General features: G+C 39.0%; 2 protein-coding genes across 8 annotated transcripts; both read left to right on the top strand.

Moving 5' to 3' along the window:
* The first annotated feature begins 557 nt into the window (after nt 1–557).
* On the top strand, nt 558–5,765 carry nufip1 (nuclear FMR1 interacting protein 1). Of its 5 annotated transcripts, none has more exons than XM_072683865.1 (10): nt 558–904; nt 1,807–1,871; nt 1,990–2,091; nt 2,253–2,315; nt 2,854–2,930; nt 3,078–3,170; nt 3,319–3,485; nt 3,574–3,708; nt 4,517–4,788; nt 4,962–5,765. In XM_072683865.1, the coding sequence occupies exons 1-10, from the start codon at nt 679–681 to the stop codon at nt 5,121–5,123; spliced, it is 1,362 nt and encodes a 453-aa protein (XP_072539966.1). In that variant the 5' UTR covers nt 558–678; the 3' UTR covers nt 5,124–5,765. The 5 variants fall into 5 exon arrangements, with proteins under 5 accessions (XP_072539966.1, XP_072539964.1, XP_072539968.1 ...); XM_072683863.1 differs by having other exon boundaries at nt 1,987–2,091; XM_072683867.1 differs by having other exon boundaries at nt 785–904; nt 1,807–1,863.
* A 797-nt stretch (nt 5,766–6,562) lies between these two features.
* On the top strand, nt 6,563–25,876 carry LOC140559978 (TSC22 domain family protein 1). Of its 3 annotated transcripts, none has more exons than XM_072683861.1 (3): nt 6,563–9,618; nt 22,531–22,582; nt 24,259–24,338. In XM_072683861.1, exons 1-3 carry the CDS (start codon nt 7,409–7,411, stop codon nt 24,259–24,261), a joined length of 2,265 nt encoding a protein of 754 aa, XP_072539962.1. In that variant the 5' UTR covers nt 6,563–7,408; the 3' UTR covers nt 24,262–24,338. The 3 variants fall into 3 exon arrangements, with proteins under 3 accessions (XP_072539962.1, XP_072539961.1, XP_072539963.1); XM_072683860.1 differs by having other exon boundaries at nt 6,581–9,618; nt 24,337–25,876; XM_072683862.1 differs by lacking the exon at nt 6,563–9,618 and adding an exon at nt 21,617–22,003 and having other exon boundaries at nt 24,337–25,876.
* The last annotated feature ends 233 nt before the right edge of the window (nt 25,877–26,109 follow it).

The following is a 26,109-nucleotide window of genomic DNA, read 5'->3' as shown; positions in this document are numbered from 1 at the left end:
GTGTGGAAAGCTTAATATTGGCATGGCATTCATGTTCATAATGACTGTGTGTTAACATCCACCTGCACCTGTATTCACTGTCAGGCAGAAACCTCCAGCATCTTCAGAATGGCTAATTTACAGGAGAAGGAAGATACCTACTGAACTTCAAATGGAAATTAATTATGAAACATTTCTCTTGGTTCTTGGTCTAATACTGTCTAATCTCACAACTTCTGAGATTCACCCAAATACCTCAATGTTGTGCATTGAGATTATGAAAGAAATCATGTCCTTGAATGTCCAAGTCATTTATTTATTTTGTTGGAGAATACATTTCACATGGTGAAAATAAGACTAAAAGACGCTAAAACAAAAATGGAAAAGACTGGTGATCAATACCCACCCATTTCTCTGTGCGCTCCAAGACATTATTTGTTGAACAAAGCTTTTGTCATAAAATGAACTCCCATGTAACGTCTTAGAGGTCTCATTCTGCTTGCTGTTTGTATAAATTCATCTAGACCTACAACGCCCTCTTCTGTTCAAAGTGCCTCTATATAATTGTGACAGGAAATGACGTTGGATTTGACTGGCACGTGTGCACGAAAGCATGTAGTTGCAGCATGGTGTGAGCTGTTCAGAGTGAAATCTTGTAGTTTTCAAGCAGTTGGTTATTCGTCGAATAGGGGGTTTATCATGTCTAAGCCTGGGCGTTATCCGCCCCCCAATTTTAGTTGTCCAACTCGAGAACCAGTGCTCAGACCATCTACTCTTCAGTGGAGTTCTCAGCAACGATCAGAGAAGTTTCAGGCTTCTGAAGACTGGAGCTGGATTCAGGCTGCACCACGAGCACACTGGAACCCCTGCTCCACTGCTACCTTCAGTCGTTACTCCCCGAATGACGGACAGCATCGAAATCCCGGTAAGTGAAGAAAAAAAATGCAACCTAGAATGGTTGGCCAGTAAGCCGGTGTAAATTCACATGCTATCCCGCGACTGTTCCATTGGTTATCGTGCACGTAATTAATTGCCTTATAGCTACTTCTATTGCAGGCTTAAATGTATCGAACGATATTTACTGATCATTACTGAAGTTTTATCTCTATAAGGCGTTGCTATTTAACTTTATTGGGGGGCGTTGTGGGTGGTGTACACAATCACCCCCATTTCCTTTTTCTTGTTTTATATTGTATGTTATCGCTATTAATGGAAAATACATTTATTTATGAAAATAAATAATTGATCACAAACTACGTATAAAAAGTGAATCGCATATTAGCAAGTTCGACGATATAATATTGTTGTTGCTTGGCTGGCAAATAAAGCTGAAACCAATAAGGAAGGCTAGCTAGCTATCGGGCACTTGCTATCCGCTATCGAGCTAGCTAGTGCCTTTAGCATGTGTGAATTGGTACAATACTCATTGTACTCCTAAAAAGTTAACGTTTAAAATACAGTACATTAAATATATAATTGTAGGCAGTTACTTTTTTCGTTGATCATTAGTGGCTTATTGTTCGTTTATTGGGTCCTAAATGGTCATTCTGTTAGATGACGCCAAAGGGGATAGGATGCGTCTTCACACCGGCGCTCGAAACACTATAAAGAAGGGGTTTCCTGGCGATCAGTATATTAGAATAGATTGCTGACGACCACCAGTGCTAAAAACACAACTTATGATGGTAGTTTCTGATGACCATGCTAATCTAAGTTGTGCTTGTTTTGTTTTCAACCATGGCAATGACTATAAGATGTAATGTTACCTTCTAGTGATTTATACAAGCTCAGCTTGAGGCTTTCACAGTTCTGTTGGATTATTTATAGGTCCCTATCATCATAAAAATCGAAATGGACAGCAAGGCGATGGCCAAAACCAGTGGGGTAAAAAAGTATGAAATAAATGTCAAATATTGGTTTGCTTTTATCAACCCTAACCTCTCAATCTGTGTTATCTGTGTATTTGTGGGGTTACTGCAAATAACAACCATGTTTCATTTATTTCAGCAGAAAAAGCGCAAAGAATCACAGTTAAGCTTCTTTTGTGACACTTGTGATAGAGGCTTCAAAAACCAAACCATGTGTGAAGAGCATGTTGCCCAACATGTGAAGGTGATCCATTTTGCCACGTGCAAAGTCAGATATGCAAATTACATGGATAAGACATGCAGCATTTTTACCTTAATAATAACAATTTTAAATGCTTTAAAATCAAATTGTATTTAGTTTTTTGGGTTTTTCGGCCAAAATGTAAAGTATTTGTTATGTTTAAGTGCTCTGTGGATGACTGCACCTTTACTGCAAATGAGAAGCTTGTCCAAATCCACTGGAAAAATGTAAGTGCTTTTAATAGTCATATGTGAACTTGCATATGGAGTATGACAAATAAAAGGAAAAACCTAAATCTACCATAATGAACCTAAATAAAAGAGGGTTCATTATGGTGGATTGGACTTGGCAGAGCTAAATAGTCAGAGTTAAATCATAGAGTTAAAGTTGGGCTGTAGGTCTTACACCCGTTACGACAAAGACAAATATGCATTGGGCACCAGTCTACAGAGATGTGTGTGAAAAGATCAATGAGTCTCGTGCATGATATTTTCCACCAGTGAATGAGTTCCAAAAAACAGTACCGTCCCGAATCATTTTTTTTCCTTTTTAATTTGTCACCTGTTTTTTAAATGAGGAAATGGTGTCGTTATATAGTATATAGTGTTATATAGTTATATAGTGTCTTGTATGCACTGTCTATGTTGCACCATGGTCCTGGAGGAACGTTGTTTCGTTTCACTGTGTACTCTGTATGTAGTTGAAATGACAATAAACCCACTTGACTTGACGTCCATAGTACAGACATACAACAATGTCTTTCAGAATCATGCTCCTGGAGCAAAGCAAATAAAATTGGACACCCCAGAGGAGATTGCAAAATGGAGAGAAGAAAGGAGAAAGTATGATCATCCACTTTTTTTTTTTGGGGGGGGGGGGGGGGTCTCCCCTCTTTTTCAACTTTACCCTTTAATACTGTCAGTCTTAAAAGAATTAAACTACTACTACTGCCAACCTGAGGTGAAAGGTCAAAACACTTTTCCCAACAGCAACTACCCAACACTGAGCAATGTGGAGAAGAAAATGAAGATCATGGAGGCCAAAGTAAAAAGGGGAGATGTGTTGGAGACTGCCCAGTTTGGGTAAGTTGTAAATTGTTGTGTGGTATTTACTTTGGTGAGTTGGCTAGATTGAATTTGTTAGCTCTTGACAGATGGCAACATTTGTCATTTTTAAAACGAGCATATAAGCAACAAAAGATACATAGTTTGATGTATTTCTTTTAAACAGTCATTTTAAAAGCCGAGGTTGTGGAGGACAGTTCCAGAATCAGAGTAGAGGTGCAAATAGTGGCCACCAACGTTTCCACCAAGAAAATTCAGAACGGCAGCCTCAGGCTTTCCCATGTTCTCACCAGGATGAAGATCCCCTTGGAGTTCTGGCCAACTGTGACCCAGGTTAGCACTCAAGCCACTGGTTCCCAATCATAACACACTACCTGTTCATTTGAAACTGAATGCTTTCCACACTATGTATCCTATTTAGATTCTGATCAAGAGGAACCTTTGAAAGAGACGAAAGTGGCCGTTTCTGTGGCCCCTAAAAGTATGACCTCTGCTCTGGGTTCACTTATGTCCAGCTATGGAGGAGACATGACTGAGAGTGAGGAAGAAGTGGCTGGTGAGTGAGCACCTTTTGGAATGTTTTAACTTTTCAATTTCTAATGCAGTTTCACAGGAACATTTAATACTGTGCTGTCAAGTGTTTTGTAATATTCAGTGCCATCTGACTGAAGTTTTAGTCTCAGTCAGTGATGTAAAATTCTTATCCTGTTTGGGTTGTTGGGGTTGGAGGACTACTTATTTTCTAAAATGTGTTCCCCTATCTTTCTGTGAAGATAAACAAGTGCACTAATATTTTTTTTAAATGCACACTGACAACTTTCTGCATTTTTGTATAAAACAAAGTTGTTTTTGAGAAAAGGCCATAGTTCAACATAAGAAAGCGAGGAGAGAGAGATCTCTCTATATTTACTTTGTTCAACTGCTAGCCTGGTCACTATAGTTAGCTGGTGCAAATAGTTTTTGGCATGGATGTGGTTTCTAATTATTGAATCTATGGGTACCCTTTATTGGGAATATATGCGCAACCTTATTTGATTTGATATATTCTTATATGCCAATGTATCGACAACGTTACAACTCCAGATTGTCTGGTCTGATTTGTGTTTTAGGATTGCATACAGCTTTCTGGTGGGATGCATGGTTTTCATGTAGCAACAGCTTTTTGGGGAAATTGTTCCCATTTGAATGAAAGGGAGAAAATGTTTGTGCATTCTTCAAATGTCACCCGTTGCTTACAATCATTTCTACATCTGTGTGTGTGTGTGTGTGTGTGTGTGTGTGTGTGTGTGTGTGTGTGTGTTACAAAACCTGGACCCATAACAACTAAATAATCATAGTAATTAAACATTTTTGTTTACAATTAGATACTCCACTTTTGAAAACAGCTCTGGCTTTGGAGGAGAACAAGGCCTATCTGGCAGATCATTTTATTCCTGCCCAAAACAGTGCTCCAAAGCTTAAAAAGAGACCAACAATCAGGGAATCAGAGACCAACTATCAAGGACCATATCCTTTCTCTGGCCTGAGTACCAACGGTCGTGGTGAAGGCAAAGGTGGCCAAGGTAGAAGGAGCAATAGACGTGGTATTGGCCCCCACAGCGGTCTACAGAAGCATCATCCCACCCTGCTAGAGATGGTACTTATAAAATACTTACCTCACACTTGTTAATAAAATCATTCAAAAAGCTCATACCTGAAAATGTGTTTAGCATTTATTGGTTTCATCAAGATGTACTTTACAATATGATGACAAAACAAAGTAGTTTTTTTATTATATAGTAATGCATTTGTTTTCTTCCCCCTTTACAGTTGTTGGCTTCAGATATTCGACATGAAAGGAATATTGTGCTTCAGTGCATTCGCTTTATTGTATGTAAGGGCTTTTTTGAACTAGCTTGTAATAACTGTAATGCTATGCTGCCTGAAACTGCAGCAGTAAATAAAAATTGCCTGACTACTGATAACGACTGAGGAAAGTAGCAGTGAAACACAGCATTAACTTGTGATGACTGGCTGCCTAGCAAGTCACACACATGAAAAAGAACCTTTACCTTGTGTCATTGGACATTACATGGAAAATCAAGAGCTCTCCTCAGAACCTGGAAGAATTTAAGTGTTGTAAGACAAATTCCAGTAGTGTAATTCAAAGCCCATCACAAATGGATCAGTCATCATCCAGTGTTTTGTGAATTGCTCACAAGCATATGTCTGTTGTAGCATGGTACCACAGCATGAAGATCAACCTAGCAAGCTCACAGACGAAGCTCAGTACAGTTCCACAGAACTTCCTACGTGGATCCTACAGGAATATGCGCAGAGCTTGATTTCAAATAAAGATGAGAGCCACAGGAAAACTCTGCAGTCTATTCAAGAAAAGCTGTCACTCCAAGGACGGAGGAATGTGTTGTTTGAGTGATGTTTCATTGGCAGAGCAGCAGAAATGCATACAAATGAAGAAACTCATGTTCACCCTGTCATGTCAGCATATGATGGTGATGATGATTATTAATATGTCTGGGAGATTTCTGGGGTCACCAGTAATGCCATGTAAATCACCTTAAAACAAATTTGTTCACAAATCAAAATGACCTGTAATAAAGACCAGCATAGTCATGAGTGTGATATGTTTTTTTATTTTTATATATATATATATATATATATATATATGCATGCACAGACAAGTTTGATTTGTGTAACATCATTTTGAAGTCTTTGCTTCTGTCTTAATTAAACATGTAACTCAACAATACGTTTCCAGCAGCGTCAGTTTGATGCATACTTTTTTATGCATTTATTTTTTTTAACTTTTTAAAATAATGGCTCGTGTATATTTAAAAATTATTGGCACCCCTGCTGCCTACATAAGATGTTTGTTTCTTCGAGTGGGTATGTTGACTCACTGTACGTTTTCTTTTTTTTCCTTGGATTTTAGCCGTTTGCAGCGTTTGGTAGTAATGACCATGTGCTGCAGCATGTGTTTTGCAGTAGTTGACCAAAAATACAATGGACAAAAAGACAGACAATGTGTTTAATGGTATGGCTGATGCATGTGTGTGTATATATAATATGTAGTGATATAGTGACAGTACGTAGACAAAGTATCTAGATATCACTATGTTCCCAGAACAGGCGACCGGTGCAACGACGGTACCATTATTGTAAGGATAATTTCATTTGGCTTCAAAAGGGATGGGGCTGGTTTGAACAGTAAGTGGCTACTAAGTGTATAGTACATAATACAATATGTAATATAAATGCACTCCGGTGTGCATGTACATTTTTCATTACGGAGCGTGAGAATCAATATTGATGACTAAGTATACGCAAGATTTTATGGTCACTAAATTAGTTCACACAAGCTGGTCCTGGATCAGCGGTAAATCATAGTGGAGGGCAAAATTCCGCGTGCCGTGTGGCTTCTCCTCCCACTCCCGTCGTCAGAGCTGGAAGTGTTAGCTCGTTGGTTAGCATGCTAACTGCATTCAACTATGGCAGCGGGGTGGCTGAAGATCATAGGAAAGAGGATGATACAGCAAACATTGAATTGAAACAACTGCAAGATGGATTTCATAATTCGACAAGCTTTCGAAGAGTATTGAGCCCGGAACAAGGATTTTAACGCATGTGCTGGATTTATCGCGTCGCTATTTGAATCATATAATTAAACAAATATGCATTGCAGTTACAGCGTCTGCCCAGTGTGATGGAAGTGATGTCGTATGACAACTGTTTGTATTATATTATCTAGCTAGTCAGGTACCGACGTTGTATGATATCAAGTGTTAGTCTCTGAACTACATTTGTGTCGTAGTGGCATAGAACAATGCGTCATCGATAGATGTTTAATTGCGCTTTGCAGTCGCACGCAGTTTGGTCTGTTTCAGACTTGTCATTTAGCCAGCAAGCTAGCAGTTGCTAGCCTTGCAAGTATTGGCTATTTTAGCTTGTAGCTAGCGGGTTGACAGTCAGGCGCTAGCTAGCTATAGTGACCAGGCTAGCAATTTGATATAAAAAGAATAATTTACTAGCTACCAACTAGCTACTCATTAGTCTCCACACGATTTTATTGTCCTGTCCCTTCACAGTCTTTGGCACTTTTGTTTTAAAAGGAGGATGTACAGTTTGTTAGGCAAGGCTAACGACGTCATTGCATAGGTGCTAGCTTGTATGTTTGCTAAGACTTTTCAGTCTCGACATAGCGGAGAACTGCGTTTGCGTCTCGCTACACTGTGTCAACTCAAGTCGAAATTTCCGAAATGCACCACTCAGACTCAACAGGGGATTCTCCCGGCTCTAGGCATATGGCGCACGCATCAGTTTTCAGTGGCCGTAAGGGTAGCAACACTGGAAGTGCTGGCACGTCTGCGTCGTCAACCGCGGCCAGCATTAACTGTCATGCTCTTACGACCGATGACCACCAGACTCCATTGATAATGCACCATACACCCCCGACTGGATCGTCCTCGCCAGGCCCCCACAGCCTTAATATTCATGTTCAGTCTCAGTCTCTTCAAAGCGCCGGGGCCCAGGTGAAAAAGAAGAGTGGTTTTCAGATTACAAGCGTCCTGCCGGCACAGGTTAGTGCAAGCACTAACAACAGTATAGCCGATGATACTGAGAGCTATGATGATATGGATGAGTCACATACCGAGGACCTATCTTCCTCTGACATCCTTGACGTGTCTGTGTCACGGGCCACTGATACGGGGATTCCTGAGAGAAGCTCTTCAGAAGAAACTCTAAATAGCTTACATGGAGGAGAGACTCCAGGAGTGGTTTCGCCCAATGAACCTGTGATGCATCACACACACACTCAGTCCTCTCAGCAAGGATACATGGTGAATGGGGCTGTTCATCACCATGGTCACTATCACCATAGCCACCAACCTCATGGACACCACAAGGACCAGGGGGCCCACTCTGTGAATGTTCTGCAACCAGTTCAAGGATCCTCTTCCTCAGCAGCCAGTGTTGCTCTAGCCAAAGCCACCTCAGCCCAAACAGGGGCTGCTATGCCAGGTAGAACCCAGGGAGTCCCCTCAGTCTGTGCTGCTGGGGTGGAGGCAGGTGCAACTGGAGTTGTGAACCAGCCCTTATTTTCCAGTGGAGCAGGGATTCCAGGAAGTGGGGTAGGAGCTACAGCTGTTACAGGGAGCTTTCCTAGTACAACAGGGGCCACAGGAAACTTCATGACAGGAACTCCACCTGCAGCTACACAGCTTCCACCACCCACCCTCACTACTCAAATTACGACCACTGCTACTTCCACAGTCACTGCATCCCGTTTCAGGGTGGTGAAGTTGGACTCCAGTTCGGAGCCGTTCAGAAAGGGAAGGTGGATGTGCACAGAGTTTTATGAGAAAGATGCCCCTGTCGCAGCCACATCTGCAGATGCACCACCCACACACAGAGCTGTGGAGAGTGTTGTCCAATCAGAGACTGAAAGCGCAAGTGGTGGTTCGTCAAGCAGTACAATGAGTGGTGGCGGAGATCAAGGACCACAACCTGTCCAGCAGGTCTTTGGCCCAGCTGCTTTACCTGTTCCCCACCAAGGTATTCCCCAAACCACCCCTCAGCTTCATACGTCTCCCCAGGATCCTGGAACGCATGCTGTTGTTCCACCTGCTGTAGTCCCATCTAACAACCCACAAGTTGTTTCATTTCCAGGTCTGCTGGGAACTGAGGGTCAACTCACACCTGCTAGACCCCAACAGCAGGTTCCTTACAACTTGGAGGGTCAAGCAAGCCAACTGCAGAGTGGATATTCTTTAAATCAGCAGGCTACTGCACCTGTGAACCAGGGTTTACAACCTGTAGATTATGCCCAGATTTCACAGGGCATCCAAGCCACAGCTCAGCCTCATCAGGTGCCACCTTTACAGAGCATTGTGGCACCTAGGGCATCCCCTGTGACCACACAGATGCCTGGTCTGCCAGTTGGTACTCCAGTCGCTGTCCCACAAGCTATATCTCCAAGGCCCCAAGTTCCAGTTCCACAGATGGTCTTGGCACAAGGAAGTACAAGTCAAACCCAGTCACTTCCACCCCAAGTACCATCAGAGCAGCAACAGCAAGTTGCAGTTAGCCAAACACCACCGCCATCTTCTTCGACTACAGGCCAGACTGCTCCCAGTATCCCTTCTTCTACTCTTCAGAGCAATCTTCAACCAGGCCTTCCTCATTCCCTCCAACATGGCCACTCTGGTTGTCTAGGCCTGACCTTGCTTCCCGCTGTAGGAGCTCACTATGGTGGAATGACTCCTCTAACAGCATCCCAGCTTGAAGATGCTGGGCGGTTGCTCTTCCAGCACCAGTCTTTGCTGTCTCTGCCCCGGCTGGCTACAGGAGGTGTGGCTGGACTCATTGCACAGAGTACGTCAGAGACAGGTGTCACACTTGGACAAGAGGGCATTGCCAGTGCAGATGCCTGTGCCTTAGCTACATCAGCAGGCACAGAAGAGGACAGGTAAGATTTAAGATGTCATGTTTCACTTTACTGCTGCACCTATATGCACCCAAGGTGCTGACTGGGTGCTATTTGATGTTAAACACTAGTATACACATATATACATATATATTAATTATTCATTTTCTCTCTCCCTCCATTCCAGTTTTAATGTTTCTTTTGTTTTTGTTTTTTAAACTGTCTAGAATACTGCCAGCTATTTCAGCCATTGTCTTGTTTTCTCTCAACTTTTAAAGTTGCCGTCTTTTAAGAGTAATATTTTAAAAACATTTTCTTTGTTACTTCTGTGACTTACAGTCCCTAAATAGAATCTCCTGACTGCTACAGAAAGTCATTTTCTCAGCTCAGAGACCACAATAAACCATAACATGTTACACAACATACAGTTAACTATGCACTCCATATTTTGTCAAATTGTAATGTTAACTTCTCCTTGCATGTCTTTGGGAGTGAAGTTTAGTTTACTGTATGAGTCCCATAGATAGATACATTAGTATGGCTTGTTAACTATGTCATAACTCATTTACAGCATCATGGTGTAGCATTGATTGATTGTTAGAAATATGCTACTACTACTGCATTTGTAAATCACCCTAGTGTACGTTCTTGAGCTATGCCTTCTTGAGCTAGTAACTAGTGTAATTTGTTTTGTGGCAGTATGTGTAGGAGAAATTGAAAAGCACTGAACCTGTGCATTGTGTCACCATGGTAATATAGCTTTACCTGTGCCTGTATGTCTCAGTAATGCATGTCACTGATGTAATGTCATAAGGAGTCCTAAAACAGCATGTGGAGACGGGGGTGTCAGGTGATTATTATTTTTACTGATATATCAGGAAGAAAAAGATAAAACAGACTGTTAAACTTATAATTACTCTCTCCATTTTTCTGGATCAGACTGTTGTGGAGGAATTGATTGACTGATTTAGAGGGTATATTGGTTCATTTAGGGTAGTGAGAGCACTGTAGTGCTGTATCCCTGGTTAACCCCTGCGCTGTGCATTTAATGGTGCTATTTCGCCTTTTCCACTCTGGCGCTTCTGAGGCTGGTGAATCAACTGCAGTGCAGTAAGCTTTAAAAATGCTCAGTAAATGTCCTTCAGCCTCAACTTGCTCGTTCTCTTTCTCAGCCCTTGCCTCGTCATCTAGAACTTAGTCGCCTTGGAAACGCTGAATCACTTCAGGCTTAGCACCCAAACAATACTGGCACCCTACATGAGGCCGTCAGGGAATGCGATGTGGTCTGTGCCGGCCATTTTATGCTACATTAAATGTTTAATCTTGTATAGAATTATACTGTGTTGGTGTAGGAAATATTCTCCTGATTTTCTATGGATATTAAATAAGCCAATGTTGTATGTTTTTGCTTTCCTTTGGTGAAATTTTGTTCCCTCAGTCCCTCTCATTCTTACATTTTTACATGTATGTCATTCTCTCATCTCATTTTGTGATCCCATGGAATTGATTTGATTAACCTTTAATGCGTTTTCCCTATTTAGAATGAGATACATGAATGCCGGTTACAATAAATTAACAGGACAGGTTTTATTCTTTTTTTTTTTTTTTTACTGAAGAAACATTCAGTGTTAAATAAGTAAAGAAGGAAACATAGTCTTATTTCTTAGACTATATAAAACTTCTTATTTCTGCATTTTTGTGTTAAGTGGCTGTACATTAATTGTAGATGTCAGGACCGTTCTATATAGACTATTCTTTACGTAATACTTCTGCCTTCATGCAGATGACTTCATACTGCAGTTTGTTGTTGGATGTAGCAAGTGCTTTGTAGTAGCACATATGTAGAAGGTCCTATTTATTTGTTTTTGTTATTTTAATTTATTTGCTAGTCTCTCCTGTGTTTGTCCCCCTCATAACTAGGTCTAGCTGGACTATAGTCATATAGTCTATATGGTCTATATGGACTATCAGTCATGTTTCCTTCTGTTCCAGCTCAGGACTGAGTGGAAAAAACCCAGTAAAGTCACGTGTGTGTGTGAGTGTGAGTGTGTGAGAGAGAGAGAGAGTAAAAGAGAGTGAGCGAGAGTGAGCGTGTGTGATGGTCTTTAAGACAGCCTGCTGCATGTGAGCACATTTGGTTCATTGAACCAGAGTTGTATTAGTAACAGTGAAATTATGCTACCAATACCATACATCTCTACTGTATGTCATCCTGTAGTTACGTTTTTTTACCGCTTTAGATAATACATCACCTATAGAGCGTATCTCCACACAAACTGTTCAGGCTGAAATGTGAATTTCACAGTTTCAAACAGCAGAGATAACCAAAATATTTTTGAAGTGAATGAGCGTTTCTACAGCATCTCAACCTTTAGTAGACTTTAATGTGTACTATAAAAGCATCCTCTATTTATTGGACATTAATCTGCATGTTACTGCAAAACATCCTTGAGGTCAGCTTGCACTGATCTCTCATGCTTTGCCTAAAGCTAGGCCAACCATTGAAAATAACTCATGGTAAATAATTTTTAGAGATTTTTTGGGCAGATTAAAATGCATGTCTTGGAGTTGCTGCAGTTTGTGTAATGCTTGTCAGATAGAATTATGTTTAGCCATTATGTAAAACCATCATTCTAAACTCCATATCCTTGCACATTTATCTCCTTAATTCTCTGTCATATTACAGCATACAGTCAAAACACGTCAGGCACATCCCACGGCTGCTGGGAATGACGTGGCAAGTACTCAATGTGGCTGTGCTCTTTGGCACAGTTCCAACTTGAATCATGGTCTTTCTTCCTATCCAAGCCCTGTAAAAACATTAATGAAGGAGCTTGTTCTAAAGGCTTTGTTTTTTTTAACATTGTATACTTGAAACAAGAACTGCCAAAGTTAAACTTGGTTACCCTGTTTAAAAAGAATGACCTTCCAGATACATCAATATATTATACTACTGTTAGTTCTGATCCCGTAGTGTAAATGGTTGAGAGGCGGTCTAGGAGTGCCAGTAGTACACAAAATGGCTCTCTGTCCAAAACTCTTCAAGTATTACTCCACCTCATGCACATGTAACCTAGCAATGGTGCCAGCGCTTACAAGACAAAAACACTAGCAGCAATTTTTTCATTATACAAGTAAAAAGCTTAGAAAGTAAAATTAGAAAGATGCTGTTAACGGTGTCTTTGTGGGTGTTATAAAGAAAATAAAAATGGAGGTGATTAAACCTTACACTATCCAGCAATCAGTCATCAGAAAACCAAAAGGTCTTTTAAATAAGGTAGACAACACCACTCAGTATTTAGAGATCAATTCTCCCTACAGGTATAGTTTACTGTTCAGCTTCACTTTGGCAGACAAGGGAAGGAGGAAAATAGGCAACTTAAATGAGAATCATTTGTCATACAGAAGGTTAAAAATGGGGAAAAATTAGTCTGTGGGGGGAAAAATGTGAGCTGTACATTATAAGCTGCCAGTTCATGCCTTGGCTTTTTACATGCAGCCAAAGGCGTCTGTGTGCTTTGTGGTATAGTGCTGCGCTGCTGGGTGTAAACCAACTCTACTAACATGTTGTTCCTTATATACCAGCACATCTTGTGTTTATGCCGTATTTGCTTTCCATGGCCTTTCTGATGCTGAAATAGAAGCCAAAGAAATCATAAATGTTGGTGGACACAAATAAGAAGCATCTCCAAAGAATTACTGGCCACCATCTCTATTAAGCAGGAAAAGATGGAGCAATTTTGTCCGTTGCTTGTAGTCCTATTGGGGATTTAAAAGAACCTATGGCAACTGTCCCAGACTTTTACAGACTTCTCATATCTGCATTTGCCTAGTTGATATGTTGTGTGGTTTTACCATGTTTTTCATGTGTGCTTTGTCGTTATTGACCAGTCAGTACATTATTTGCCAAAATAAATGTTTTGTTTGTTTTTTTTAAACACCTGTTACTCATTGCATATTTATAACGATGGTACTTTAGAATCAGGTAATGACTTAAATACTGTTAGGATTTTTTTTTTAAATATATGGCCTTGAATGTTAGCACAGAATGAATTTTGTAAAAAAAGTCAGATGTATTTTCTTCTATTGCTAGTCAGTACAAAGCTGTTAAATTCAGGCCATAAAAGGAAAATATTTATTGTCTACATATACACAAGTGTGGTTCAATGATACAGGACTAATAGGCTTATTAATACAGTTTGTTTCATATCATTTATTATCAGTATCATTTTATAGACACAGGAATTTGCTGTCCATACATTTTATAGACACAGGAATATGCTGTCCATACAAAGTTAATGACTTGAAGGATTAATGTGGATCTTACATTTTATGTAAAGCTGATCTATAACTCCAGATCCAGACACAATCTGCATGTGTATTGCTAAAGAAGCTCAAGCTCTAAGTGGAGTCTGTGAAAGAGCTTTTTCTTTGGGTTCCTGAAAAGCAGTGTATACATTTGTTTTACATGTATTATTATTGTTATTTTATTATTACTATTGTTGTTTTTGTTGTTATCGTTGTTGTCATTGTCGTCATCATCATCATCATCATGTCTCATGAATGAATCTAGAATGACAATTGCAAGAAACCAGAAGTGCAAGTGCTTTAAATTTAACAAACTGGTTTTGAACCTAGTTGTCAAACATTATACTTCCATGATGAGGATAACCAGATATTTCTGTTCTTGTTTTGTGGATTGAGGTCTGGAAATGGATTTGTTTATTTATTTGTGGTGAAATGCTTAATTGCCTAAATTATTAGAAAGTACCACATTTGTGCTCTAGCTGCCAGTACAGCTCTACTTTACTGACCATGCTGTTATTGAGAGGCTTATACAGGCCTATGAATGTTCTGGCACTTTACTGTCACACTTGAAAAAAGCACATTTCACCACCTGAAATGAAGGTGAAGAACTTTTCCTCCCAAAATATTGGAATAGTTTGTAAGAGTCGGGAGCCAAACTCTGTGCCACGTCTGCTAATATGTGCATGTAGCCTTATGAAAGTAGCTGGAGGTGACTTTTTTTTTTTTTTTGTTTTTTTGTTTTTTTCAGCATCTTGCTGATAACATGATATACTATGCAGTAGCTTTGAGGCCTCACAGGCTAGTTCAGACTAGTTCTGCTGGGGTCTGTGCAGAGTACCCTTGTCTGTACAGAATTGATACTGATGCTACTACCTTGACCTCTTTAATCATTTCTGATTTTTAAAATACATTTTTAATGAAATAAAACTTGCCAAACTTATTTTCTGATCTGAATCAAGTACAAATATCATTTTAAAACATTTAGTTTTTTCTTTTTTCAATCTTTACCAGTGCAGCAGCCTGGCGGTTAAACTGCATAATAGTAGCTTTGGTTCGTCTCACTGGCAAACACAGCAAAGAGAACTGAGCTCCAGTACTATAATTTAATTTGATTTAAAAATAAATCGTATTGTAATTAAATATATGAACTGCACTTTTACTGTTGAAACATTACACTCCGAGGTAAACTAAGTATCCAGTGGAAAAATCTACTCCATTAGGCTGTGATGTAAACTTAATAAAAGTGGTCTGGCACTTTATTGTCACACTTGAAAAAAGCACATTTCACCACTTCAGTAGTCGTGCTAATCAAAATGACACCCTTACAAAAGTATAAACTCAGACAGTTTATTATTTTGGCAGATCTCAAGGTTGCTTGCATTGTAGCTGTTTATTTGAGTTGTTATTTGTTTTATTATTATTTGTTTTATATTTATATATTATAATATCAATTATAAATAATTGTGGCTTGAGCAGATGTGAAGTCGGTAAAACTTCTTTTGGCAAACGCTTTTTGTATGTTTAAATTTGGGGACTAAAGGAGCCATGGTGGTTCTGAGGCATATTTTGGATTGTTATCCTTTAAGAACACCTTCAGCTTTCAGCTTCAAGCTTTTTAACAAATAGTTTGATATTTGCTGGTATTTTTTTAGAATCCATTCTTCCATCCATCCATGCAGTAATTTCAATGCCACACCTCTTCCCTTATACTTCGAGTTTACTGATTGCAGCAAAAAGGTCTGTACTGACTTGGACATCAGTCCAAAGCATGTTTCAAAAACTCACCTGCATTCCCTAGATATTTTGTAGCATACTTCAAATGTTGGAATTTGTGACTGTCACTAAGTCATAGATTGGTGCTTCACCTTTTTAACTCAGCTAAACCTGATGTACATATTTAGATGTCATGTGGGTTTTGATTTGTCTTACCAGCATACAAGTTTCCTCAGAGTTCTTCTGGTCTTCCAGACCCCATTGTGATCTCTGCAGTTCCCCTGAACTAACATGCCTCACTGTATAAACTGCAGCCTACATTATGTTCTTGTCGCCATTGTTTTGAGATCTTAACCGTTGCTTAGATAGCGCCTCTGTTTAAGTGTTAGTACAAGGTTTGAAGAGTCTAAGATTGTATAAAGCTTGGAATTACAATTAGTGGCATGCTTAAGGCATCATTTGCTAATCAAGATTTAAAACCTTAAGAAACCTTTCAAAGAGTTTATTTAGAAACAGCACTTGTTTTAAAGCTATATCCTGCTAGAAAAGCTAAATAGTCAGATAACCACATGTCTACCGGTAATGTACAGGGTAGTTGGCTAAAAGGGAGTTGATTGTGGAGAAACATTAACCTGGATTAACGTTAACCTGGATTAACATTAACCTTTCCAGACAAACTGGATATAATGCATTTGGTAATGCATTGTTGTGCAGGGTTTCTGTAATGTTTTGTGCACACTCAAGAGTAAAATGTACTTTACTTTTTGGAATCAAGCACATTTAAAAATATTGTGGACCTCTGAGCATCAGCTGCATTGAATTCCTGTGCAAAACTAAAAGTGGAAACTTAGGGGCTGCTTCTCTTGCACTAAAAGTCAATCACTAAAACTTCATTTTAGATGCTGTGCGTAAACTTTGTAGTTCCATCTAGCAGTTGAACTAGGATCACGCAGACCTGCTGTAATCCTTAACTTGTGAATAGAATCTGCTCTGGCTATAAATCGGACAATACCAATTCATAGCTGATCAATTATTCCATCTTCTAGTCAATATCATCCAACTGAAATGTGCACAAATACACTTGTGAGCATAGGCTTGCAGATACTGTGGAGGCCTTCACATGCTTTTTATGCTCTTAAAATATCATCTTTCAGTACTATTTTTGTCTACCTTAACTCTTTGACTACCATACGTTTGTATGATAAATGTCTTTTGTGTCTGTCCTATTTTTTCAGAAATACATCCAGTGTTCTATGTAAGTCTTCATTTATATCATTAGGGCCACATATATTACAGTAGAAAAACGCAGTGTTAAAGAGGGAAAAGTAGGAATCACAAAGTACGCTTCAAAAACGGATGATTTACAAAGTTGTAAAGCTATGAATAAGAATTTAGAATATTATTGTAGATCATAAAATCAGTCAAAAGGCTACTTACTGCACTTATTAGTTGAAATAAAGCTTTTTTTGTTTTGTTCCTTAAAGAAAGGTCACCGATGCAAATGTTTAGGGTAGTTTCTGGAAGAGTAGCAGGTGGCAAGGTGGAACAAAGTTTGGACTTTCCAGCTTACTTTGGCTCAGAGTCTAGTTGTACACATGACACAGCAACAACAAACAGTATGCAAAACAACAGAAAAGCTCTTGTTAAGGATTATTAATGGATAATTGTAAACCACTCTTCTGTACAATGTATGTCATTTAACACATAAGTAATCGATAAATCAATAAAATCAGGTCAAAATGTGTACCACTACACACACACACACACACACACACACAAAGTGATTTGACTGCAGTGTTTTAAAGAAACTGGGAGTTCACTTGCCAGGTAGGTCAGTCAGACTGGATTATAAGGTATTAAACTACACTATAAAGTTTAAAACATGAATTTAATAAAGTTGCTACCAACACAAAGAATCAAAATAGGATGTCTCTATATTCAAACTGTTCACTGAAATGAATGAATAAACAAAAAGACCGGATCAGTATTGGCTTACAGTCAACATTAGGTTTCTTAGCAGACCTTGACCAGGACATCCCTAAAGGTAGGTTTACCTGTCCAGGTAGTATATGTATATGGGGACCTAATAAACACACTTACTAGCTCTGTGGTTCTATACATCAAGTTAAATTTGGGCCACCTTTTTGGAGTGCTAGCGGGGCTCCAAGTGGACAGATATGACGGAGCGCTTAGTTGCTATCAGCGTTAAATAAGATACTAACAATCAAATCAAATTTATTTGTATAGTGTTATTTACAACTGTCATCACAAAGCAGCTTTACCCAATCAGTAATTAGTACACAAGAAATTAACAACATAAGAAGACATGAAAAACCTAAGACCACCAGAGCAAGCCAAAGGTGTGATAAAAAAAAAATCCCTGAGAAATCTTGGGAGGAACCAAGACATACAAGTGGGACTCATGTAAAAATATATACAAATTATTGATAAGAGTCACCAAACCACCTAAACTGTTCAGATGTGCAACATATTACAACCTTTATCTAAGGGAAACATTAATTACCAAAAGCTAAACTAAACAGATGAGTGTCTGAGACTCAAACATTATCTAGTTGAAATTTATTGATATTCCTGCTGGAACACCCTGACAATAGGGCGTTACGATGATCTAGCCTTGAGGAAAGGAAATCGTGGATTAGCTTTTCCGCATTCTATAGAGAAAAGGAATTTATTAGTTTGGCCATGTTCCTAAGATGTAGAAAGGCTGTCCTATTAATATTAGCTATATGTTGGTTGAATGATAGATCTGAATCGAATATATTGAATAACAAGATTTTAAACTACTGGTCCAGGAATAATGAAAAAATTAGCCAAGTCTAACATTAAGTCTGAGGGTTGGATGTGTTGTCTAATATTTTCTATTATATTATTAAAATAGTCCATAAAAACATTACCGTTTAAAGTAGCTGGGATCTGGGGTTGTGACTTTTAGTAAGTTTAGAGATCTCATTAAAAGGTACTCTTGGATCCTCGATCAACGAGGCCAAATATACTAAGCAAGCTTTTATGAGTGCCTTTCTATACTCATTAAGGCTTCTAGGCAGAGTGGAACACCTCTTGTTTGGTCGTCCACCATTTCCGTTCTAGTTTCCACACTGTTTTAAGATACGAGTTTGATCACTGTTTGATTTGTGCAAGCTTTTTTTTGCCTTGTCATTTAAGCTCTGTCTCTTTGTTTAAAGTAGTTTGAAGGGTATTTTATAGACTGTTTGTTAATCTATCTAGCTTCATTTGGTCTGACTGAGTGTAAGCTAAGGTTGATAGGTCTTACAACTACACAATTAGAAACGGTTGTCATTACAGCCTTTTTTAGTCCTTTTGAAGGCTTATATACACTGAATATAATAAATAGAAATGCAAGTGTTTAAGAGCTAGTTTCCCCCACTAAACATTTAGTTTTTTAACATTTATCCTTAAAATCCACTGGGGAAGAAGCTCCTCATCACTAGGTATATTTTTAAGGGGGTTGGGGTTAGGTTTATCTGCAAAATAATTTACTAGGATAATAAAAAAATTAACCAGATTTGATATCCTCTGTCCTTAGTAGTACTGTACCATGAAACCTTTTTAGTAGCCTGTTGGTCCACACCAAGTTCAAGTTATTTCTGTGACCATTGTGGGTTTTTCTTTTATTAACCTAGGGGTACCAACCATTTTGTCCACGTGTGTATGTTTCTCTAGAAAATACAACCACACAATTTAGATTCAGTGTTTCCAACTGATACTGAAGTATCACTTTTTTGCTATTATCTTATAAGATATATAATCTTATATATACTTATTATTCTGTAACTGCTGATAATTTTACTAATATGAATTTAATATGTAGCAATGAGGGTGAAAAGCTGAAAAACAAACAGGTCCCTTAAACGCCCATTAACTTTGGTCACAGTTGGTCAATAGCATATATTGGTTTAACGATGGGATTTTAAGAAGGCTGTAAATTGTTTCACCAGTCATTTATTTCCCTGAGCTTTATCTTTAGCTGACCAAGAAATTGATACTAGACCAAGAAATCTTTACAATTTTTGTCTTCGGTTTTTCTTTTCTAAGTCACAAGCTAAAAATCACTTAAGGTCATTGCATCTGATTGGGTTAAGTTTTAGTAACTGCTATTTATTGCTTAAATGGTATTATTTGTACTGGTGAAATCTCTGCTTGTTTTTTTTTTGTTTTTTTTAATCTGAAGTGAGAAATTGGAAATCTAGGCAGTAGTAAGTGATCTCACAGATATTGCCTTAGAACTGGAAGGATAACTGATAACTGCAAGACTACAGTATGGATAATAATGGTTTACCAAATGGTAACTAGTAGCCTCTAGTATCATGTTGGAAATGTGAATGTTGGAAACAGACCACACGTGATGTCACAATGGGCTGTTAACTCACACGCACACAGACAAACTCGCACACAGAGCCCAATGTCTCACATGCTCACAGCTAATCTGAAGGACACATGAAGTTTGGAGGTCTGTAGCGATTAAATCTGCAGAACGTTAAGGACCTTTTTGCCTCAGCATCCGTGGCCCCACTTTGTCATTTTATGTGGCCTACTACTTTGTGAGATGCTATAGATCCCGATCTACACTTTGTTATAATACCACTGACAGTTGACTGTGGAATATTTAGTAATGAGGAAATTTCACGACTGGACTTGTTGCACAGGTTGCATCCTATAACGGTACCACGCTGGAATTCACTGAGAGCGACCAATTTTTTTCACAAATGTTTGGAGAAACAGTCTGCATGTCTGGGTGCTTGATTGTATACACATGTGGCCATGGAATTAATTGGAACACCTGAGGTCAATGATTTGGATGGGTGAGTGAATACCTTTGGCAATATAGTGTATCAAGACATTTCCAACTCCAGATTGTTTGATCGGATGCACCGGATTCTGTGTATCAAAGGATTTTGCGGAATTGTTGTCCCATAGAGAATGAATGAGCAGGATTGTTGGCAACATGCCACACATGGTGTCACAATTGGCCCTTAACTCATACACACATACAAACTCATGCACAGAGTCCAATGTCTCACATGCTCACAGTCTAATGCTCAGCAGCATCAGGATTTTTTTAAGGTGAAACTGCATTCAAGGTTTAAGGTAGGACTTCAGTTAACATGGCACTAAAGTTAAGGTGGCACAGAATTTAAGGTAAACAACCACAAGACACACATTCCCCACGCCACACACAATAAACACACCTGTTGTTAAAAATTGTTGCACAGAACTGCTGTTGGGGTGGAATTGCGCATAAGTAGCACTGAATTTGGAGGTGGAACATCTTTTAAGGTAGTACTGAGTTTACACTGACACTGAAATTAAGGTGGAACTGCAACACCAATGCAATCAGCCATCAGCACCAGAAAAACCATCACAGAAACTAGCAACAACCCAGCAGGCAGTGGGAACCATTAAGTTGTGCAACCGTTCCGCGTTTCCTTCAGGAAAGTAGATTAGTTTAATGTTTAGCATGTTGGATATTTTCGCTGGAGAGTTACAAACATCTCGAACTTTTTGCCTATACGTCACTTTTTTTAATTACCGTCGCTGGAATGTGGTATAATATACAATACAATGGATCACGTAAGCTAAAGCTGTTCCATGCCTTTGTGTCTGGTTTCTGTTGGGCTGTATTTCATCCTCTTAGCCGACAGGTGGCAGCCTGCACGCCCTCGTCGCCAGTTTCTGCACCTGCGGCTGTGTGCTTCTCACTATTTTAGTCTTTTTGATTAAAAATACCGCCATACGGTCAGGAGCATACCTCTTAAAATTCTTTCTTGTATTTAACAACACATTGAGTTGGCCGGTCAAATGAGTAAATATTTGTATCTGTACAGTATTATGTATATTAATATATAAAACAATGTACACAATACTCATACATTACTTTTTAAATAAATATAAAGACGCTCTTATCTCAGGTTACGGAACACTTTCAGTAGGCTCGGTAGGGCGGAGCTGCATATATTAGTCAAATCAGATCATCCGTCGGCCAATAGGATGCTTCAGAATGTTTAGTCCGTTTTATTATGCAAATATGTCGGACTGCAGATAGTGAAGCGCAGCCAGTATAGCTCGGCTCACCGCTCTTTGTGCTACACTGATGGGCGATCGGGATTACGAGTCTCCAAAACACAACAGTGACCAGATATCACTTTTTTTCCTTTTTCTTTTTGAGAATGTGACATTAAACGTCGACAGAAATGCTGAGTTGAATTTTTACATACCGGGATTTTATATTATGGGGGGTTAGAATGAATTCTCCATTTTACACAGTGGCGATGGACCTTGGTGTTTGCCAGCTAAGGAATTTTTCTATTTCGTTTCTGTCTTCTGCTTTGGGCACGGAGAGTTCTTCATCTATCAAGCTTGACAGTAGGTAGGCTCAATAGATCCGAGCTGCTCGTTATGGAGAGGTGCAGTGCAGAGGAAAAGAGCATTGCGATAAATCTCTGCGTCGAACGAATGGTTGGATGAATACATTGGATTGTCGTTATTGTAATGTATTGTAGTTTCATAAACAAAGTGTATTTTCACATTACAAAATGTGACTGACATTTCCTTACTACAGTTTTTAAGCCGCCTGGCTTAAAATAAAAAAAGACAGTGATTGGGTGCCAAAATGTCTCCCGTTCAAGTCTCCTAAATCTGCAAGCCACCATTTGGGGGAAAAACCCGAAGAGGAGCTCGCACGCAATTTCTTTCATTTTCAATTTCCATAGCTACTACTGGTCATTCGTGTTCATATGTTGGTCGTCTGTCCAATAAGAGATAAGCTTTACTCAGCGCAGCATATCTCCGTTTCTTCGGCAGAACCAGTCGTTAGAAATCTTTAAGCATTATCAATGCCTTTATCATAACTGCTGCTTTTGCACTAATTACCCTGTACTTCTGTTTTTTTCACAGCTCTTCAGGTGCCAGTGTGGTGGCCATAGACAACAAAATTGAACAAGCCATGGTGAGTTGATTTTATACTCATAATTTTCTTTTTGCCCCCGCCCTGTCAATCTAACTTATTTTTCCACAAGGTGCCAAATGAACCAGGTCTACTAGCTATAAGTTTCAGGCTACATGTAAATCAAACCTGAACAATATGATCCCGCTAAAAATCTCAGCTTTGTTAACAGTTTGCGTACTATTGTTGACTCTGTATTTATCATAATTTAACAAACTGCTTTGACACCATTACATTGATTGATGTGCAAGTCATAGACATGCAAGTTGGTGAAAAGTTGTGTCCAATGACATCCCATGTCCCATGTAATGTTACATATTAATGTGAGATCTCCTACGCCATGCAGCGAAGTGCACTTTTCTCTCAGGTCTGTTCTTATGTTGAACATGAGCAGTTTAGGCCTCCTCTTGCTTGTTGCTAGGCAAAGAGATCGCCATAGACAGGCCGTTATAAATAACTTGGTGGTAGATTGGCTCCACCCGCTGGAAGCAGGGACATTTTGTTCTTTCTCTGGCTTGCAAAGTAGAATGATAGCCGTTTTACTGTGGTGTGCATTCCAAGAATGCTATACAGTTTCACAAAACTCTTAATCACTACATATTTATTGTATTTGTATTGTATTCTTTATTGTTTATATTCTTTACATTACATTCACTGTTTTGTTGAACTGTGTGTGTCAGGCAGTTCAGTGTGAAGTTTTCCAGTGTATGTTTTTAAGTCAAGAAAGCCTGTCACTCACAATATTGTCTCTGTGTAGAATTGCACTTTATGTGCAGTTTTAATTGAATGGTTATAATACTGTGAAAGTGACAGTAGAGCTGCACAATATATTGTTTGTTTATTTGGGTGTTGCATAATGCTGTAATGTGCAAAATTTCTTTGCGAATGATCGCAATCACAGTATGTAGCAATGTCATGGAAATATAGTAGAAATATTAAAAATAGCATCTTATCCTAATAGCGGGTGTAAGAAGCCCCTTTGTGATCTAACGTCAGTTTGTCCAAAAAATTTGAGACAATTAATGTCTACATATATTGATGCATGCAATATCATTTTACCATTTCAAATGATTATTGCACATGACTATTTGGCGTGAAAGTTACTTTGCCAAACTGCAAAACTATCTAGAAAGTCGACTACAATGTTGTCTAATTCATGTTGCTATAGATAGCATAAATAAAGCTAGCCAAATAAACTATAGTGTACAACTGTGTCTTTAATGATTATAATCCAACAAAACATGTTTTTGTAATGGGGCCCAATGTTTTTGTTTTCATTTCTAACCTAAATTAATTTTTGTTTTCCTCTTAAAAACAAATGTAATGCTTTCGAAATCACTGGAAATTAGAGCATCTGACCCTAAAGCGTGCAGGGTTCCAGGAATGTTGTGATTAATAGGAAATTTCAGAATTAGTTTGAGCAAAACCACTCATGTTGAGTGTAGCCATGTCCCTGTTGCCAGACAGATGGCATTTTGTAATATAAATTCTATTATTTTACTCAGGGTGTCTCTCCAGGACCTGGAAGTTAACTGTAACGTTTGTCGTTCCCGAAGTGCTTCAGAGTGTGGCTAAATATGCATAAAATTAAATAGTGTTTTTTTTTGTCATGGAAATCTGTTTTTCTTTGGAATGATTGCCTTTTGAGTTTTTTTTTTTCTTTCTTTCTTTTCTTTCAGTGACTGTGGTCAGATATATGCCTAGAAGAATGCTCCCCTCATATTGCATTAAACAGTCAGACTTGTTCTCTCTCACAGGACCTAGTAAAGAGCCACCTCATGTATGCAGTGCGTGAGGAAGTGGAGGTGCTGAAAGAGCAGATAAAAGAGCTGATTGAGCGGAACACACAGCTGGAGCAGGAGAACAACCTACTAAAAAATCTGGCCAGTCCAGAGCAGCTTGCTCAGTTCCAAGCACAGGTGCAGACGAGCTCACCAACCTCCAGTGCCCAGCCGGTGACCATGGCTGCTTCAACTGGCCTTTTACAGAGCCTGCCCCATAGTCAGGGCATGGGTCCCCCTGTCTAACTACCTCCATGTGGTGCAATGGAGGGCTGCTGGCCTAAAGTCACAGCTAAATACGACAGAGCCTAAAACAATACTGTGAACACACTCAAGCAGCAAGATTGTTAAAAATACCACAATCACAGAAGGATCTCTAAGAGGATATCCTACAAAATATGGACATCGCCATTTATTCCCTTTTCTTTGCACATTATACTGTCACACGTGACCTCTGTGTACTGCTTGCTGAGAGCCAACTTATAAGAGCTTTACATGCCTCAGACAATCAAAACTGAAAAGAAACGACTGCAAGTGGACTGGACCGAAAATATGGGAGAGGATAAGGGAAATCTCTCATCTTAAGTCTGGGTCTGACTAATCACACCTGTATGCTCCAGGGCCTTTTTTCTGAGGTTTTAAAGGTATTGTTATTATAAGCAGTGACAGGGAAATGTGCTGTTGCCATATTAGCCTATTTTGTGATGTATATATTTGGTTTGTTGCCATTCTTTTTTTTCTTAGCTGTGTTGAATAAAAAAAGAACAAGCACTTTGAAGGGGATTTATATGAAGTAAAGAAAAGTGGACCATCTTTTCCCAGACTGTCTATTGAAATGGCTTTGGGAGTCTTACATAATTTTAGGTCTTGTCATTTTTTTTACTTTTTTGTTTTGGTTTTTCAACAGAGATTAGCTATGCCTCAGTGTTCAGACTTGGATCTGGTCATTCTTTTTAAACTTTAAACCTGAGTTTGTCTTTTCTCAAGCAGGGATACAAAGTGACTAAATAGTGTGACATAGGTGTCTGTGTTTTGGAGGCCAGGAAGGGAGGTCCACTTAATAGAGAATTTTGATGGTTTGTGTGTGTAAAATAAATGTAATGTTGACTGTAATATAAGTAGCAAGAATAATACGAGTTGTGAACTCACAGATTGTACAGATCAAGTACAAGCTGAATTGGAAAATGAAGTTTGGACTGAGCACACCAGATTTGCCTCTGTTATTATGAATCAGAAGCAGCACACACTGAAAACTGTATTGTTTCCACCGGCTCAAAATTCCTGATGGCATTTATTTTATGGGATTCTTTGCATCATTGAAAAACTTGTTTTTGCCTTACAGTCATGCACTCTGGATGTACCACATGCGGTTTGGCCAACACAAATCTTAGACCCATAAGTGTCGAATCCTTTCTTTAATCTCATGCATGTTCCCTCTTAAAAAAAAAAAAGGTGACGTAATACAATTGCACTAAACAGTTGCACCTCAACTTTAATAAAAATTGATTAAAAGTAATGGTTTCATATAGTATTATTGCCTTTGAAGCCATTGTCATTGTTTCATGTACTAGAGTCTGTGTAGTCAACATGCAAATTCTCTGTGCTATAAACCTTTTCTGATTGGTGAAGCTTTGATCAGCCCAGAAGCTCTTATTCGCTCCCTCCTCCTAGGATCAGGTGTACTAGCATGCTGAATCAGAATATCGCAGAAAGAAGAGTCCTGTGGAGGAAAACAAAGAGGCCCCTATT

This window comes from Salminus brasiliensis, chromosome 7 (assembly GCF_030463535.1).
Source record: "Salminus brasiliensis chromosome 7, fSalBra1.hap2, whole genome shotgun sequence".
Lineage (NCBI taxonomy): Eukaryota > Metazoa > Chordata > Actinopteri > Characiformes > Bryconidae > Salminus > Salminus brasiliensis.
Note: the sequence above shows the minus strand (reverse complement) of the source record. Positions and strands in the feature narration are given on the sequence as shown.

Coding starts and splice junctions, on each gene's coding strand:
- nufip1 (XM_072683863.1), top strand. CDS start 679: ATGTCTAAGCCTGGGCGTTATCCGCCCCCCAATTTTAGTTGTCCAACT. Junction 2,316..2,853: donor TCCAAATCCACTGGAAAAAT/GTAAGTGCTTTT, acceptor AATGTCTTTCAG/AATCATGCTCCTGGAGCAAA. Junction 2,931..3,077: donor TGGAGAGAAGAAAGGAGAAA/GTATGATCATCC, acceptor TTTTCCCAACAG/CAACTACCCAACACTGAGCA.
- LOC140559978 (XM_072683860.1), top strand. CDS start 7,409: ATGCACCACTCAGACTCAACAGGGGATTCTCCCGGCTCTAGGCATATG. Junction 9,619..22,530: donor GCAGGCACAGAAGAGGACAG/GTAAGATTTAAG, acceptor TTTTTTTCACAG/CTCTTCAGGTGCCAGTGTGG. Junction 22,583..24,336: donor ACAAAATTGAACAAGCCATG/GTGAGTTGATTT, acceptor TCTCTCTCACAG/GACCTAGTAAAGAGCCACCT.